General features: G+C 43.7%; 1 protein-coding gene across 9 annotated transcripts in view; it reads right to left on the bottom strand.

Annotated features, from left to right (window-relative positions):
- ZNF143 (zinc finger protein 143) overlaps positions 1 to 18,249 on the bottom strand; it is a 72,838-nt gene that overhangs the window by 43,403 nt on the left and 11,186 nt on the right. For 4 of the 9 annotated variants that reach the window (XM_055143897.1, XM_055143905.1, XM_055143904.1 and 1 more), the window contains exons 2-8: positions 14,596 to 14,678; positions 10,363 to 10,481; positions 9,939 to 10,031; positions 9,037 to 9,120; positions 8,011 to 8,094; positions 5,854 to 6,050; positions 2,715 to 2,789 (exon numbers count right to left, since the gene is read on the bottom strand). In XM_055143897.1, the coding sequence (XP_054999872.1) occupies positions 2,715 to 2,789; positions 5,854 to 6,050; positions 8,011 to 8,094; positions 9,037 to 9,120; positions 9,939 to 10,031; positions 10,363 to 10,474 (645 nt within the window). In that variant the 5' untranslated portion in view covers positions 10,475 to 10,481; positions 14,596 to 14,678. Of the gene's footprint in view, positions 1 to 2,714; positions 2,790 to 5,853; positions 6,051 to 8,010; positions 8,095 to 9,036; positions 9,121 to 9,938; positions 10,032 to 10,362; positions 10,482 to 12,803; positions 12,916 to 14,582; positions 14,679 to 18,249 lie in introns of all 9 variants that reach the window. The other 5 variants (XM_055143898.1, XM_055143900.1, XM_055143903.1 and 2 more) reach the window with 5 other exon arrangements.

The raw sequence follows: 18,249 nt of genomic DNA, 5'->3' as shown, positions 1-18,249 counted from the left end.
CTCGGGGGACCATATGGGATGCTGGGAATTGAACCCAGGTTGGCCGTGTGCAAGGCAAACACCCTACCCGCTGTGCTATCACTCCAGCCCCAATTTTTTTTTAATTTCTTAATCAGTTGAAGTCATTAGCATGTGATAATGCCAGTGATGTTTGCCGTTTGCATTATCACACAGTTGACCTGAGTAATCCCTCTTGGCATCCCATATGGTCCCCAGAGTCCACAAGGAGTGATCCCTGAGAGCAGAACCAGTAGGAAGTCCTGAGCACTTCCAGGTGTGACCCAAAACCAAAATAAAATATTCTATTTGGGGTTAGGGATGTGGCTTGGCAGTAATGTCTGTCTTAAACGTGTGATGCCCTGGTACAACACAGACATGCACATGTGTGAGCACACAACACACACACACACAATTTTCTATTCTTTTTTCTTTGCTTTTTGGGTCACACCCGGCAATACACAGGGGTTACTCCTGGCTCTGCACTCAGAAATTACTCGTGGCGGTGTCGGGGGACCATATGGGATGCTGGAACTCAAACCTGGGTCGCCTGCGTGTAAGGCAAGAGCCCAGCCGCTGTACTATTACTCCAGCCCACAATTTTCTATTCTTTAAAACCATTTTATTTACTAGTGAGAGAAACTTTATTGGGTCATTTCAAGGCACTAATATCTCTGAATACATTTGCATCATGTACACATTTCAGTAGTTTGATTTTTATGCATTTCAGTGGATTTGACAAAGTATAGCACTGTAGCACTGTCGTCCCATAGTTCATCAATTTGCTCAAACGGGCACAAGTAATGTCTCCATTGTGAGACTTGTTATTGTTTTTGGCATATCGAATACACCATGGGTAGCTTGCCAGGCTCTGCCGTTCGGGCAGGATACTCTTGGTAGCTTGCTGGGCTCTCTGGGAGGAACGGAGGAATCGAACCCGGGTTGGCTGTGTGCAAGGCAAATGCCCTACCTGCTGTGCTATCGTTCCAGTCCTTTGGCAGAGTATAATATATAAAATATATAAATATATAAATTTTTTTAATTTGGGGGGCCACACCTAGCAGTGCTCAGGAGATACTCCGGGCTCTACAGTCAGGGGTCACTGCTAGTGATGCTCAGGGGACCATATGGAAAGCCAGGAGTCGAACCTGGGTTGGCTTCATGCAATGCAAGCACCCTACCACTGTACTATCAGTCTAGCCCCTAATATATAAAAAATTTAAGATTTAATTTTATAAATTCAGAGACTTAAAAAAGCATTTTCGGGGCTGGAGCAATAGCACAGCGGGTAGGTCATGTCCCTCACATGCAGCCGGCCCAGGTTCGATTCCCAGCACCCCATATGGTCCCCTGAACACTGACAGGGGTATTCCTGAGTACAGAGCCAGGAGTTAACACCTATGCTTCGCCAGGTGTGACCCCCCCCAAAAAAAAAAAAAAACATTTTCACAATCTGAGAGACAGTACAGAGGTTAAGGGCTTGTTTTACATGCAGCTGGCTCCAGTCTGATATCTGGTAACAAACTGATGCATGAGCACAGAGCTGAGAGTATTTCTGAACACTGCAGAGTTCAGCCTGCCTCCCAGTAAAAAGAAAACACATTTATAATAAGAATTCAAAGATCTGCGCTGGAGAAATAGTACAGAGGTCTAGGCACTAGCCTTGCAAGCAGCTGACCCTGGTTCAATTCCTGGCACTGCATATGGTCCCTCAGGTCTGCCAGGTCTAATCCCAAAGCATAGAGCCAAGAGTACCTCCTGAGTTTGGCCTAATATAGCCCAATCTGCCCCCTTCCCACTGTTTTTGTTTTCTTTGTTTTTTTTGGGTCATACCCTGAGGTGCTCAGGACTTACTCCTGACTCAGTAGACCATTTATTTATTTAGTTATTTATTTTGCTTTTTGGGTCACACCTGGCGATGCACAGGGGTTACTCCTGGCTCTGCACTCAGGAATCACCCCTGGCGGTGTCAGGGGACCATATGGGATGCTGGGAATTGAACCCAGGTCGGCCGCATGTAAGGCAAACGCCCTACCCTCTGTGCTATTGCTCCAGCCCCTAGACCATTTATTGTTAAGATTTGGGTAACCATTTGTGGTGTCAGGGATTGAACCTGAGTTGGTCAAGTGCAAAGCAAATGTCCGACCTGTTGTGTTGTCTCTATGGGCCCCTTAATAGTCACTATTTTTTTTTTTGCTTTTTGGGTCACACCTGGCAATGCACAGGGGTTACTCCTGGCTTTGCACTCAGGAATTACCCCTGGTCATGCTCAGGGGACCATATGGGATGCTGTGATTTGAACCCGGGTCGGCCTCGTGCAAGGCAAACGCCCTACCCGCTGTGCTATCTCTCCAGCCCCTTAATAGTCACTATTAACAGTAGGGCCACAGGGAAAGAATCCAAATACTCCCTCAGGTAGGGCAAGTTCTATTACCTGGTCTCCAACACCCATGGATTCCAAAATACCAGCATCGATTGGCTTTTGTGCTACTTCTATTTCTTTCATGCCACTCTAGACCCATATGATTCTGAGACCTGGGTAGTTTAGGAAACTCCTATCTGGTATATATTCTTGTTTTACTCAACTGGTAGGATTCATCTAGAGAAGTAGTTAAACTACCTATTCTTTTCTTCTACCTAAGGGTTCACAAGCATGAAGAACAAGAGTCTCATTTAAAAAACAAAACAAAATAAACATGGCAGGTAGCTTGACATACTTGCATTTTTTTCTCTTGCTCATTTTCTCCAATTATTCCAGTACCTGTCACACTTTCACTGCCATCAATGGATACCTATAGGAATAAAACAAGCTTTAAAATATTTTATATTTTGATAATTACTTAGGCTGGATAATAAATGCACAGGATTATCATTTATTATTGTGGGTGCTTGAAAATGTCCATAGGAAAAAATAGGAGAGAGAAAGAGAGAGAGTACAGCAGGTAGGGTACTTGTCTTGCACACGGCTAACCCAGGTCCTGTTCCCATCATCCCATATGGTTCCCTGAATTCTGTCTGGAGTGATCCCAGAGTAAGCCCTGAGCACTGCGGGTATGGCCCCAAAACAAAAATAAGAAAACAGGGAAAAAAAAAAAGAGAGTGGCTGGGAAGATAGTACAGGGATAATGGCATATACTTTGAGTGTATCCCACCCAGATTTGATTCGATGGTTTCCCAAATGCACCTGGCACAATCCTGACAGCTCTGGCACTGTAATCTGTAATCCCTGGCATTGAAAGTAATTTCCTGCCAAATAGCAGCTGGGTGTGTGCGGGCACAGGGATGGCTTGGGGCCAGAGTGATAGTACATCGGGTAGGGAGTTTGCCTTATACTCGGCTGACCCGGTTCAATCCCTGGCATCCCATATGGTCCCCTGAGCACCAGCAGGAGTAATTCCTGAATGCAGAGCCAGATCCAGGAGTAATCCCTGAGCATCGCTGGGTGTGACCCAAAAAGGAAAGAAAGAAAGAAAAAAAAAAGATGAATCTAGAGAGGAGGAGGGGGTACTGGAAGGTGGTAAACTTTGATTCCTAAACTCATATCAGTAACAGTATTGTGAACCAAAGTGCCTTAAAAACAAAATAGTTCTGTACCCTCATGATGACTCATTAATTGAAAAAAAAAAAGTTACTCATGATAGAGGCAAGCTATGGGGTGGAAGGAAAACTGGGGACATAAGTGGAGGAAAGTGGACACTGGTGAAGGGATTAGTGTTGGGGAACATTGTATGCCTGAAACTTTTTTTATTTTTAATTTTGTTGAATCACTGTGAGATAGTTACAAGCTTTCATGTTTGGGTTACAATCTCACAATAATCAAACACCCATCCCCCCACCAGTGCATATTCCCCACCACCAATATCCCCAGTATACCCCCCCTTTCCCACCCTACTCCTGCCTCCATGGCAGACAATATTCCCCATAGTTTCTCTCTACTTTTGGGTATTATGGCTTGCAACACTGAAAGGTCATCATGTTTGGTCCATTATCTACTTTTAGCACGCATCTCCTATCTCAACTGATTCCTCCAGCCATCATTTTCTTAGCGATCCCTTCTCTATTCCATCTGCCTCTCCCCTCCACTCATGAAGCAGTCTTCCAGCTATGGGGCAATCCTCCTGGCCGTTGTATCTATTGTCCTGGTGTGTCAGTCTCATGTGATGTTCTTCTATACTCCACAAATGAGTGCAGTCCTTCTATGTCTGTCCCTTTCTTTCTGAGTCATTTCATTTAGCATGATACTCTCCATGTATATCCATTTATAAGCAAATTTCATGACTTCATCTCTCCTAACAGCTGCATAACATTCCATTGTGTAGACGTATCAAAGTTTCTTTAACTGGTCACCTGTTCTAGGGCACTTGGGTTGTTTCCAGATTTTGTATGCCTGAAACTTAATCATGACAACTTTGTAAATCATCATAGGTGGCTTAAAAACAAACACCACTACCCCCTAAAAAAAAAAAGAAGAAAAAAGATGACACTCCAGCAAGAAAAAATGTTGTTCAAGTATCACAGAGAGGAAATGTAACCTCTATGAGCATGCACGTGAGCACTGCAGAAACCCCCAGCAAGCACAGCATTAACTTGTGTGCCCCAACTAGGAGTGTAAACTTACCTTAGCACACGTATATGCAGCTCAAGTAAAGGAGTGCAAATCTCAGTCAACACCGGGGGCAGGCTTATAAGAGCACATGTATGAATATGCCAACTGATACTGATGTGTGACTCCTGGTGAACACCAAGGATTCTTTTTTTTTTTTTTTTTTTTTTTTTGCTTTTTGGGTCACACCCAGCGATGCTCAGGGGTTACTCCTGGCTTTGCACTCAAGAATTACTCCTGGTGGTGCTTGGGGGACCATATAGGATGCCGGGGATTGAACCCGGGTCGGCCTCATGCAAGACAAACGCCCTACCCACTGTGCTATCGCTCCGGCCCCAGGGTTTTTTTGTTTTTGTTTTTTTTTTAAAGAATTTTGGGTCATACCTGGCGATGCACAGGGGTTACTCCTGGCTCTTCACTCAGGAATTACTCCTGGCGGTGCTCAGGGGACCACACGGGATTCTGGGAATCGAATCCGGGTCGGCCACGTGCAAGGCAAACGCCCTACCCACTGTGCTATCGCGCAAGCCCCAGAACACCAAGGATTTTTAAAGAAATGTGTATGGGTCCAGAGAAATAATACATTGAGTAAGGAACTTGCCTTGCTTACAAAGCAACTTAACTGCTTATTTAGCACTGACTACCAGGAGTGATCCCTGAGCACAGAACCACAAGTAAGCCTGAGCACTGACAGGTGTGGTCACAAACTCCCCCGTGCCAAACACTTAAACTAACAAAAATATGTGGGCACCAGAGCCAGCTACATGCAATCCCTGTAATCACAATATCAAGACTATCATGACAAGCAAAGGGGGAGAAGAGAAGGAAAAAAGAGAGAGAAGTGCTGATGTTTTAGGCAGTCTGTTTTCTGCTTTATTTAAACCGGTAGCTTCTTTTTATTTGTTTTTGAGGGACTATACAGTGTTGTGTATCAGACCCAGGTAGGCCACATGTGGGGCCTGCATCTCACCTGCTGTACTCTGGCTCCTGGCAGCTATAGTTTCTAATTTGATAAAGTATGCTTCTTTTTTTTTTTCTTTTTTTGGGAAGTTTTGGGCCACACTCAATGATGCTCAGGGTTACTCCTGGCTCTGTTAACAGGAATTATTCCTGGTGGTGCTTTGGGAACCATATGGGATCCAGGGGATCAAATTTAGGTTGCATGCAACCTAAGTACTATCTCTTTAGGTTTTCTTTTAATGAAAAACCAGCGGTATCTGGGGATGACATTGCAATGTGATAAAAAGTTCTACCTTTGCTGCATACTGTTCCAGAGCACTGATGGTATCTGGGTCAATCGTGGCATCTCCAGTGTGCAAACCTGCCACAGTGCCATCAGCCTGAATAGCCAAGATGGTGTCAGACTGTGGAACTTGCACTGCATGGTGGATGTACGCTGTGGTGCCATCTTCCAGCTGAACTGCCTGTAATGCGCTCTGGTCATAACTATCTGAGAGAGAAAACAAAAACAGCATTAAGTTAAAGGGACTCTGGTAAACTGTCAGATGTTTTAAAAAGAAGGTGATGAACTTTTGAGAGGTTATTATAAACAATAACCCACTTGAGGGATATTTACCCACAATATATAAAAGGGAAGACAGATTTTGGGAAATAAAGTTACTTTTCTAAAAAAAAAAAAATAGTTAACAATTTATTTTTCTTTTTGGGTCACACCCGGTGATGCACAGGAATTACTCCTGGCTCATGCACTCAGGAATTATTCCTGGCGGTGCTCAGGAGACCATATGGGATGCTGGGATTTGAATTTTGAATTTGCGTGCAAGGCAAACGCCCTACCCGCTATGCTATCGCTCCAGCTCCCTAAAGTTACTTTTGTTAGGAAGCAGAAAATTAAACAATTAACAGTCAAAACCAGGGGCCAGAATGATAGCACAGCGGGTAGGGCATTTGTCTTGCACATGGCCAATCCAAGTTTGATCCCCAGCATCCCTTATGAACCCCAAGCACCACCAGGAGTAATTCCTGAGTGCAGAACCAAGAGTAACCCCTGAGCATTGCCGGGTGTGACCCAAAAAGCAAAACAAACATAACAACCAGTCAAAAACAGTATGGACAGAAGCCAGGATCTAAACATGTCAGTATAAGTCCAAAAAAGTCCAGGTAGTTGCTCCACTTCTATATAACCATACCAAGATAGAGACAGCATTGTGAAAAACAAAATTTATCTAATTATAATAAACTTTTGATTAACTCTCATTATAAAACAAAATTCAGAACTTACCTTTTACTAACTGTAACTAATTTACCTATAAATGTAATATGAGTTTTACTATAGTCTTTCTAAAACACAAAACACAATTTTATAGTCACTGTCACTGTCATCCTGTTGCTCATCGATTTGCTCAAGCGGGCACCAGTAACGTTTCCATTGTGAGACTTGTTACTGTTTTTGGCATATCGAATACACCATGGGTAGCTTGCCAGGCTCTGCCGTGTGGGCAGGATACTCTCGGTAGCTTGCCGGGCTCTCCGAGAGGGACGAGGAATCAAACCCGGGTCAGCCACGTGCAAGGCAAAAGCCCTACCTACTGTGCTATCACTCCAGGCCAATTTTATAGTAAAATATTAAAAAAATAACAACACTGGGCCAGGGATATAGCTTAAAGGGCTGAAGTACTTGCTCTGCAAGCAGGGGCCTGGATTCAATTCCCAGCTCTGTGTCATCCCCCAAGAGCCAGGAGGAGCTGGTGGTGGCACCCTCCCAAATAAAATAAAGTAAAATAAAATAAAAACAGCTAACGTTTACTGATCATAGGGCCAGACAGATACTATAGGGGGTCAAGGTACTTTCCTTGCTGTGGCTCATACAGGTTTGGTCTTGAGCATCACATGGTTCCCCAAAAAAGAGAGCTATGAGTCGCACATGAGCACAAACAGTTATCATAAAAAACAAAGAAAACCTGAAAAAAAAATTGTACTGATCATTTACTATGTGACAAGAATTGGGGCTACAGAGATAGCACAGTGGGTAGGGTGCTTTCCTTTCATATGGCTGTCCCAAGTTCGAACTCAGCACCAACCAAACAAACAAACAAAAGAGCTGGAGAGATGATAGCTCAATGGATGGAGCACATGCTTTGCATGCAGAAGGCTTGGGTTTGATCCTGAGCACAAAAGAGTACTCTGAATACCACCAGGTCTGACCCAAAACAGAAAGAGAAAGGAAAAAAAGAGAGAAAGAGAAGAAAGGGGTGAAGAGGGGGAGAAGAGGTAGACAGACAAAGAGAGAATATCAGCAATCTGACAAACTATCTGCAGTCTTCCTAGGAACATGGATTTACTTCAGAGAAATGCAATTCTTCTTTTACATATTGGCACTGCAACATGGCCTACTCTTCATCTTCTTCCACTTCTCCCTTATTTTCCTCATATTTCCAAAGCCAGTTTACCTTTGGAGGTATGGTGAATAAATGCTGTGGTTCCATCTTCTAATTGCACTGCCTGACCGTCCTCCAGGCGCAAACTGTCCCCTGCTCAAAAGCAAAGTTTACATTTAGATTTCATGTTTTCTAAGATTTCATGTGAACAGTCCATAAACTTAATATTAAATGTTAGAAAAACCGATGCTTGGAGGACTTGAGATGTGCCTCAAGTAGATGAGACCCTGCGTTTGATTCCTGGCACATGTGACTCCCCCAGGTCCATCAGCACTACTGGGTGTGACTCAGTAAACTTCAATCTGCTGCCCCCAGTCGATCCCTGCACCACCAGGAGTTAACCTGAGCACTGAGCCAAGAGGCACTGCATGCGTTACCCGCCCGGGTGACCCAAAAACAAAACCAAAAAAGGTATTAGCGTTTAGGAACGCATGCCAGGGATATTTAGGGAGAATAAAGGGGTGGGGGGCGGGGAGAAAAGATCTGGAGATCGAACTCATAACAGTAATACTCATTTAGGACTACTGCCTTCTTATCTCCAGGATCACTTCCATAATTTTTTTTTTTTTTTGGCTTTTTGGGTCACACCTGGCGATGCACAGGGGTTACTCTTGGCTCTGCACTCAGGAATTACTCTTGGCGGTGCTCAGGGGACCATATGGGATGCTGGGAATCAAACCCGGGTTGGCCGTGTGCAAGGCAAATGCCCTACCCACTGTGCTATCGCTCCAGCCCCACACTTCCATAATTTTTAACTTAAGTTAAAGTTTTCTTTAGATCCTCTCTTTGATTTCTGCTCTGCCGCTTCTTTTCTTTCTTTCTTCTATTGTTTTATCATTTTAAAATGAAATACGGTCCTTTCCACTGGGACTGTATGTGGTACAGGGGATCAAACCAAAGTCAAGTACATGCCAGGCAAACACCTTATCCCTCTCTTTTCAAAACAACTAGAGATCAGGACAAAGTTCAGGGAGGCAGAGAGGCAGCTGGAGGCAGCAAGTCCTAAGGTTTGAGGCCCTGTTTGCATTAAATACTTACTACTTTTCGGTATTGGTACATGCTGAACATAGGCAGCAGAACCGTCCTCCAGCTGAATGACCTGGCCATCGATGAGCTTCCCATCTGGAACAAAAAATTGAAGTCAACAAATAAGCTCAAGCAAAACTGATAAGCTCTGTACAATTTCAAAATGATAACAACTATAAGAACATACACTACTTAAGATCATGTTCATCTTGTTTCTTCCCTCAATGTTCTGAGGCAATTCAATTACACATCCAGTGATCCTACAGAAAGCAGAAAATCCTCCCTCAGCCATCTTTCCTCCCCTCCAATTTTCAATTAAACAAGTTCAAGAGGAAGAGTGGCTCATTACAACATCCTACACAAACCAAACCCGTTAGCTTTTTGAGTCACTTAGGAGCAGTGACCCTAACCCTGAAACTAAGACTGGACAGAGAGGTCAGTGTCTGTGAGGCCAGCTGCCACTCTTACCCTTCAGGACTTACATTAATCCTTTCACTATGTAAACAAGTGCTCAGCAGGTTTGTAAATAAACAGAAGTTTGAAAACTGCTAGCAAGGTAAACAATAGTTCCGAGACAAAGTTATTCAAGCAAGAACCAATGTCTTTCACTCTTGTGCATATTTTGTAAAAACATTAAATATTAACTAAGCGACGAAGAAAGGTTTAATTAGGAACAGGTCTGGCACACCACCCCTTACTTTCTTCTTCACTAATGTTGATGGTCCAGAGTGCCTTCCAAACATTTCAAGTACCTCCTAAATTATTTTTAAAATTCAAATTAAACTAAAACTATTTTAAGTAATCATAGCTATTAAAAGTCTTTATGAGGAACCAGGAAGGGATATAGTTGCTAGGTATTCCAACTCTAAGGACACAGATTATTGCTACTAAGCAATGGTTGTGTACATACATACCTTTGGAATTGTGTTGTATATACGCGGTAGAACCATCTGCAAGTGTTACTGCTTGCAAGCTTACACCTTCCATGTTTTCTAAATTGTCACCGTCTATTATAAAAAAAAAAAGTTATTTTCTTTAGAACAGTGTTAAACAATCATGTTGTTTAAATTCACTTAATAAAGTGAGGCCAAAAAAAAAAAAAAAAGGAAGATAGCTTAATTTAGATTCAGGTGAGTTTCTCTTAGTATATACAAAGAACATTTCTCTGTCCTCCTTTAGTTAGCATCCACACCAAGAAATACTCATAGGAAGGCATTCTTTGAGCTGCCTGTAGATGGATGGGGGAAAGGCAAACACACAGTGCTGGGAAGTTTTCATTTTCTCCTGAGATAAATGATACCCCCACACCACAGGATCCCATCAAACACAACCACTCACCTGCCACAGTCACTGCCTCCGTCAGGCACAGGGTAACGTGTTGAGCCTCCATTCCTCCTCCAGGAAACTCTGTCATTCCCTGAGAATCTCGGTTTATTTGGGCTAACAACATTTTCTACCTTGAAGAAAAATAAAAAAACTTGAAACATAGAGTAGTGTGTGTGACATAAAGAATATGTATGCTACATTAACTGGAACCTTAAATTGGATCAAAAAGACTTCATGACAAAAAAAGAAGGAAAGCAGGAAGGGAGCACGAATAAATGGCTTGGAGCACATGCTTTACATGCAAGATCCCCAGCACCGCCAAGTCCCCTGAGCACCAGCAGGCATGACTCCTGAGTGTAAGTGCTCAATAATATAATATTATGAATCACAAAGTATCGTTAAATCTACTGCTTTATTACTTCAAAGTTTAAAAATTAAGGTTTTCCCCTTTTCCTTTTTCCTCCCCTTTATTCCTGTAATGCCAGGGGTGCGTGTACTTGGTCACAGTGCTCATACACTAAGTCTGGGTGCTTTTCAAAATGTGGTGCTTGGGCACACTTGGCTGCAGTGCAGTGGAGAATGCATACTCGGTCATGGCACCATTGGTCCCAAATGCTAGTGCCACCAGCATCGTACCTGGCAACCAGGGTACTGCCCAGGATCAAACCCAGGGCCTCATGCCTGCAAGGAAGACTTTGTCCCCATAATGTTCAAAATAAACTGACATTTCATTTCATTTGAAGCATAAAAGTTCTAACCCAAGAGTTCATGATAAACTTGTTATAATTCACCAGTGAACTACTGAGCAAATAGACAAGTCTCACCTTGTAAGTTCTGAGCCACACCCTCAATTTCCCAAATGAGAATCCTTCAGGCAAAAGCAGTCCTGGTGGCTCAATCTTCAGAAACCTAGCCTGCATATGACCACTTATGAGCACCTTTACCATACTTCCCTGAGTCAAGCCATAGCCATCTCTAACCACATTTCTCAAGAGCATCCTCCCACGTCTCCCTGCTCCTGGGACCTCCCTCCCCAGTCTTGCTGCACAGGAGCCAGAGTTCCTTTTCTTTTTCCCTTTTTCTTGGAGGTGCTGGGAACCGAACCCAGGGTCTTACACATGCAAGGCAAGTGCTTGACCACTAAGCTGACCCCCAGGCTCACAGTACCCTTTTGGGGGAAGGGAAACATTTAGAACACATTTAGTTAAAACTCTCTGATTTCTTATCAGAGTATGGTCAAAGGTCCTTGCACTGACGTATGAGGTCACTCATTCCCTAGGCTCTTACAGTCATTCCACTTCAGCCACACACCTTGCTCCAGAACAAGCGGAGTGTTCAGTAGTTCCAGACCTTTACACTGAGGCTCCTTCTGCCCAAAACATTTCACTGTGACTTCAGTATTCCTTGCCTTCATTGAGTCTTTTGTTCCTTGTTACTACAATGGCACTAACCCTGATCACTTAATTTCTTTTTTATTTGGTTCTGGAGCTACATCTGGCAGTGCTCAGGAGTAACTCCTGGCTCTACACTCAGGAATTACTGCTGGTGGTGCTTGGGGGACCATATGGGATATCCTATCTGTTGTACTCGCGCTCTTGCCCCGATCACTTAATTTCAAACTTTCTTATTACCCAACCACAACAGTTTCTGCCTGTCTTCTCTCCTCTACATTTCTTTTTTTTTTTTTCTTTTTGGGTCATACCCGGCAATGCACAGGGGTTACTCCTGGCTCGTGCTTGAGGGACCATATGGGATGCTGGGAATCGAACCCAGGTCGGCCACGTGCAAGGCAAACGCCCTACCTGCTGTGCTCTCGCTCCACCCCTTCCTCTACATTTCTTTTACTAGTGCTATACAGAAAAAGCCCTATGTTATCAAAAATTATTCAATGTGAATGGTCTAAACTCACTAACCAAAGACAAAGAGTGGGTAGTTGGATTAAAAATGCCTAACCAACTACATTATGAATTAAAGAATATTTCATCAGATATAAAGATGACCATAAATACCTGAAGAGATAATACAGTGGGAAGGCCACTTGCCTGACACACAACCTACCTGGGTTTGATACATGGCACCCCATTTGGCCCCTCAACCCCCATCAAGAGTAATCCTGAGCATAATGATAGGAGTAAGCCCTGAGCACTGTCTGATGTGACCCCCAAATCAAAATAAATAAAGATAGGGGCTGGAGCGATAGCACAGCGGGTAGGGCGTTTGCCTTGCACGCGGCCAACCCAGGTTCAAATCCCAGCATCCCATATGGTCCCCTGAGCACCGCCAGGGGTAATTCCTGAGTGCAGAGCCAGGAGTGACCCCTGTGCATTGCTGGGTGTGACCCAAAAAGCAAATAAATAAATAAATAAATAAATAAATAAATAAATAAATAAATAAATAAATAAATAAAGATAATGGTTGGAAAGATAGTCTAGCTGGTAGGGTGCTTGCCTTACATGTGGCAGACCTGGGTTTGATCCCCAGCATCCCATATGGTCTCCCAAATACCATCAGGGTAATTCCTGAGAGCAGAGCAAGAAGTAACCCCTAAGCATTGCTGACTTGGCCCTAAAACAAAACAAAAACAAAAACTTTTTAAAAACATAAAACATAAGCTCAAAGCAAAATGCTAGAAGAAGGCATTCCAATCAAACTGTACAAGCACCACCATCAAATGTGTTCTACCACCAGCCATCCCAGGAACAACGTAAAGGTTAAGGGGAAAAAATAATGTAATTAAAAGTTTATACTAAGTGGGCAGCACAATATTCTATTTGGATAAGTAACCAACTGGAACTTGAAGGCTTTGCCAAAGGGCCATTTAGAAACAGGATCTGGTGGGGCTGGAGCAATAGCACAGCGGGTAGGGCGTTTGCCTTGCACACGGCCGACCCGGGTTTGATTCCCAGCATCCCATATGGTCCCCTGAGTACCGCCAGGAGTGACTCCTGAGTTCAAAGCCAGGAGGTGACCCCTGTGCATTGCCGGGTGTGACCCAAAAAGCAAAAAAAGAAAACAAAAAACAAAAAACAAAAAAACAGGATCTGGCTGGGAGGGATCTCAAGTAGAGTCAGAAGTAAGCCCCAAATTCCACTGACTATGGCCCAAACCTCCCTCCAAAATAATTGAAAAATAAAGTGACTGGGGCCAGAGCAAGAGTGCAGTGGGTAGGGAACTTGCCTTGCATGTAGCTGACCTGGGTTCAATCCACTAGGAGTAATTCCTAAGTGCAGAGCCAATAGTAAACCCTGAGCATTGCAGGGTGTGTCTGTGTGCCCCTGCCCCCCACATACAAAATGTGAGACACAAATTTAGAGATGAATATCTAGGTCTAGGTCTAGACTCTGCACTCAAGTATGTCAACTTTGGAGGTGGTTTGATGTTAACTGAAGAGCTGATGTGAAAAAACTGTATGAAATATTTTCTTAGTGACCAGAGCAATACCCAGGTAGGGTACTTGTCTTGCATGACCCAGGTTCAATCCTGAGCATCCCATATGGTCCCCTGAGCATTACCAGAGTAATTCCTGAATGCAGAGCCACAAGTATCCTCTGATCACTGCTGGGTATGACCCCCCACCCCCGCAAATTGTTTTTTTCTCTCCAACTTCAAAGTAGAGCTAATAATTTGGCTGGTTGCACAAAACAGTAGCTTGTATGCCATGGTTCTCTTGCACAAAACCTAGGGAGTTTTGTTTTTGTTTGGGGGGCAACCTGGCAGTGCTCAGGGCTTACTCCTGGCTCTGCACTCAAAGATCACTCCTGGCAGGTTTGGGTGACCATATTGGATGCTGAGGGTCAAACCTGGGTTGGCTGTGTGTAAGGCAAACATCCTATCCACAGTACTACTATTGCTCCAGCCCCACCTAGGGAGTTCCAAAATAGAATCAGCAACAGGACAAAGTATGAAATAGTCCAAACCCTCCTTCTGACATTTTCCATTAAAAAAAACAAAATTAGTCATTTCAGGGCTGGCTGGAGAGATAGTATAGGAGATACGGCATTTGCCTTGCATAAGGCTGACCCCAGTTTCACCCCCCATTCATATAATTCCCCCCAGAGCCTTCCAGTGGACACTCCTGAGCACAGAGCCAGGAACAGGCCCTGAGTAGTGCTAACAGTAGACTCTACACCCCTGCCCTACAAAAAATGTTTTAAATATACAGTCATTTCAAAAGTACAATGCTATATTTATTCTATCTTCATCCTAAGTCATACATGCCAATACATTATTACCTATTTTGCTCACCTTCCAATGGTTAAGGGAAGAATTGTTCAACAAATACGGAGGGCACTGCAGGCATACAACTCTAACAAAATAGATCCATTGTCCTAAAAGGCATAGAATAAGATAGTAAACATGACTTTTGGTCAGAAATAAGCCTGTTTAGTAGATCTCATATTTACCAAGCCCTTCTTAGATCTAACTTAGTTAAACAGAACAATCTTGGAGGGGACATGCAAGTTTTTTCCCAACCTCTTCTGATCCTGTTTCTAATTTTTCATTCTAAGCAATTTTCCTCTTGCTTAATCATATCCATTAACACAGTCTCAAAGAGCACTTCAATTTATAAGTCCTCTAAAATCTCTTTTTTTATATTAAATATTTCTGACCTATATAGACAGACTGCTTATTGGCCTTTATAAACTGTGGTGGAGGTACCTTCATCTCAATAGTTTCCCACAAAAATCTGTTTTTTCCACCTTCGTAATAAACTCAGTTACCCAGCAGTTCTAATCTCTCCTATTTACTGATATTATCAAACTGATAATAACCACTCCATTTCTTAAATTTATCTGTCATATTCACTCACTTCTTCTCCTTTTACATTATCTTACTTCCTCCACTGGAGCTCACACTCAGGATTAACTTAGCACATACAGCAGCAGCAGCGTTAGGGCCTCAAGTTGTGGCCTGACACTTGGTAGGAAAGGGTTTTATGCCACTGAGCCATCGTCTAGGTTATCCCTCCTATTAAATTAGCAGGATACTGTCACCCACTTGGACAATATCAGCTTCCTAGATACCGCTTTAATCTAATCACCTTAACACAGTATAAGCACTTTCAAATTCAGTTATAGCCAGTTTCTGTTAAAATCTTTAATACTACCCATTTCCCCACACAGTTAAGTATTATAATCTGAACTCTACTAATACCAAATTTCCTTGCATAGACGTTGTATGCTTCATACCAAAATTTTTTGCAAAAGAGTAGGACGCAACCATTATGTGAAACTTTAAAAAAGAAAAGAAAAAAACAATTGTGGCAGTGGGGGGAGGGGACTGGAGGGACAGAGCAACAGTGCAGCTGGAAGGGTGTTTACGCATGGCTGACCCCAGGTTCAATCCCCAGCATCCCATATGGTACCCTGAGTACCACCAGGAATAATTCCCGAGTACAAAGTCAAGAGTAACCCCTAAGCATTGCTAGGTGTGGCACAAAAACTGCTGAGATTACTTCAAAATAGGGTGCAACGATTTCATTGTGGTGATGACTATGTGGTAAAATAAAGTATTTCCAATAAAGTAGATGCCAGAGAGATAGCTCATGGGGTTGAGCCTATGCTCTGCATGCAGAAGGCCTACATTTGACCCCTGCAATGCACTTTCCTGAGAACCACCTGGAGCAACCCTTGAGCACAGAGCTAAGAGCCGTTCCAGAACATAAGGATCAGTGGATGTGAAATCCCACTTCCACCCACACAGGAAAGGTAGATAAGCATCTCAATTTGTTTAATACTGCAGAAGTTTATGAACAGGGAACATTCACTTTCACTTTTAAAAATTTTGTTTGGGGGCAACACCCATAGTGTTATAGCTTATTCCTGGCTCTGCACTCAGGAATCCCTCCAGGCTGTGCCCATGGGATGCTGGGGTTGACCATTATGTAAGGCAGCACCCTCTCTACTGTACTATAATTCTGGCCCTGACAGTTTTAAAATCTTTGGGTTTTATTTTTTGGTGTAGAGTTGCAGGGAAAGGGCTTTATGCCACTAAGTCATCTCTAGGTTGTCCCTATTAGACTACAGGATATCATCACCTATGGGGGATGAGTCACACACAACCTTGCTCAGGGTTAACAATGGCTTTGTGTTCAGGGATCATTCCTAGTGGGACTTGGGAGACCATATAGGATGCCAGAGATTGAATCCAGGTCAACCATGTGCAAAGCAAGCACCCTACCCACTGTACTATTTCTCCAGTCCCTTCAGCTCTTGGTCTGAGCTCAGGGATCATTCCTGGTAATGCTCAAGGGATCAAACAAGGTGCTGGGGACCTAATCTGCCACATGTAAGTCTGCCACATATATCCATGGGCTGTAACTCCAGCCTCATTTTGGTAATGGTGGGGAGTTTTTTCAATTAGAATAGGGGCTGGTGAGATGGTTCAAAGGGCTAGAGTTCAGGGTTAGATTCCTCTCTGTCTGCACACACACACACACACACACACACACACACACACACACACAGAGCTAGGACAGTCTTGGGCAAGTCAAAATAAGCGGTTACTCTATCCTATAATCTTACTCTAGTCACCTCTAAATATTTTATGCTCCAGTAATCTTAGTAAAATTCTAATTTCTAATGATAATTCAATAAAACATTATTAATATACCAACTAGGAAATAATAATGACAGCTTACAATTCCATGATCACTTACTATATGCTGTTGTACTCAGGAGGAGAGGGGAGCCTGGTAATACATGTTGGGAAAACATTGTTTAAAACTTAAGGCAGGGGCTGGAGCGATAGCACAGCAGGTAGGGCGGTTTACTTGCACTTGGCCAAGCCGGGTTAGAATCCCAGCATCCCATATGGTCCCCTGAGCACCGCCAGGAGTAATTCCTGAGTGCAGAGCCAGGAGTAACTCTTGTGCATCACCAGGTGTGACCCAAAAAGCCAAAAAACAAAATAAAACAAACTTAAATCAGTCAGAAGGCAAAAAGGCCTGACACAAAAGACCCTTCTCAGGATCCTGAAAATCCACTGAGATGCAGAATTCCAGGCCAGGTGCATGGATGGCTTTCTGAAAGGTGGCTGGACCCCCTGGAAGGAGAAGCTCCACAGCTACAACAAAGGCCCTGTGAAGACTATCAAAAGACCACTGACTGCTCCAAGCTCTCCCTCCTGGCAACCACCCTAGCAACAGATGGGAGTTGGGGGAGGGGGCTGCCTGGGGAAACTATATGACTTGGCAGAGAAAGAGGCCGCCCATGCCTGCATCTCCTCTTGAGAAGTGTATGTTTTTATTTTAGAGCGCATTTCCACATTCTGGGGAAACTAGCTCACACATCACTGCTTGGGACGTGTTCTGGCTTTTTCCACGCTGGAGAAGCCCTTGTTCTCTCTTGAACTCGTTTTCCTTCCTCTCCTCTCGCACTTCGCTAAGTGAATTTCTTCTAATAAGCTTATTTTACTTGACTATTCATCTCCTCCTGTTATTCTTTTCTTTGAAGGAAAAGCATCAGATCTGAATGGCATTGGGACTTTCCTTAAATAGCAAATCCTTGCTCCAGCCTGAGTCCACAGCTCCCTGAGAAATCAGGTGGCAGGGATCCCCGAGCCTCCCTTCTCCCAGTCCTATCCCCACAGAACAGGGGACTTTCAGGGGCTGTGAGACTTGAGGTCTGACTGTGCAGAGGTTCATTAGCTGACTGAGGCGGGTAGACGGGAACTGGTAGACTCCTTTCTTGGGGCTGTCGCCTATCTCTTCCTCTCTTGAATAAGCCACAAAGGGAACCCTAATCTTTCACTGGGGGGGTAATCGCACCTCCCACTGGCAACAAAACTATTCATTTAGACTGCCTAGTGGGCCTGTTGTTGTGTGGGGAGGTGGGGGGAACTGTTGGTATACTCAGAAAAACAGTTCGGAATCGGAACCAGTCCAAAGGCATGCCTTTG

Source organism: Sorex araneus, chromosome 6 (assembly GCF_027595985.1).
Source record: "Sorex araneus isolate mSorAra2 chromosome 6, mSorAra2.pri, whole genome shotgun sequence".
NCBI lineage: Eukaryota > Metazoa > Chordata > Mammalia > Eulipotyphla > Soricidae > Sorex > Sorex araneus.
Note: the sequence above shows the minus strand (reverse complement) of the source record. Positions and strands in the feature narration are given on the sequence as shown.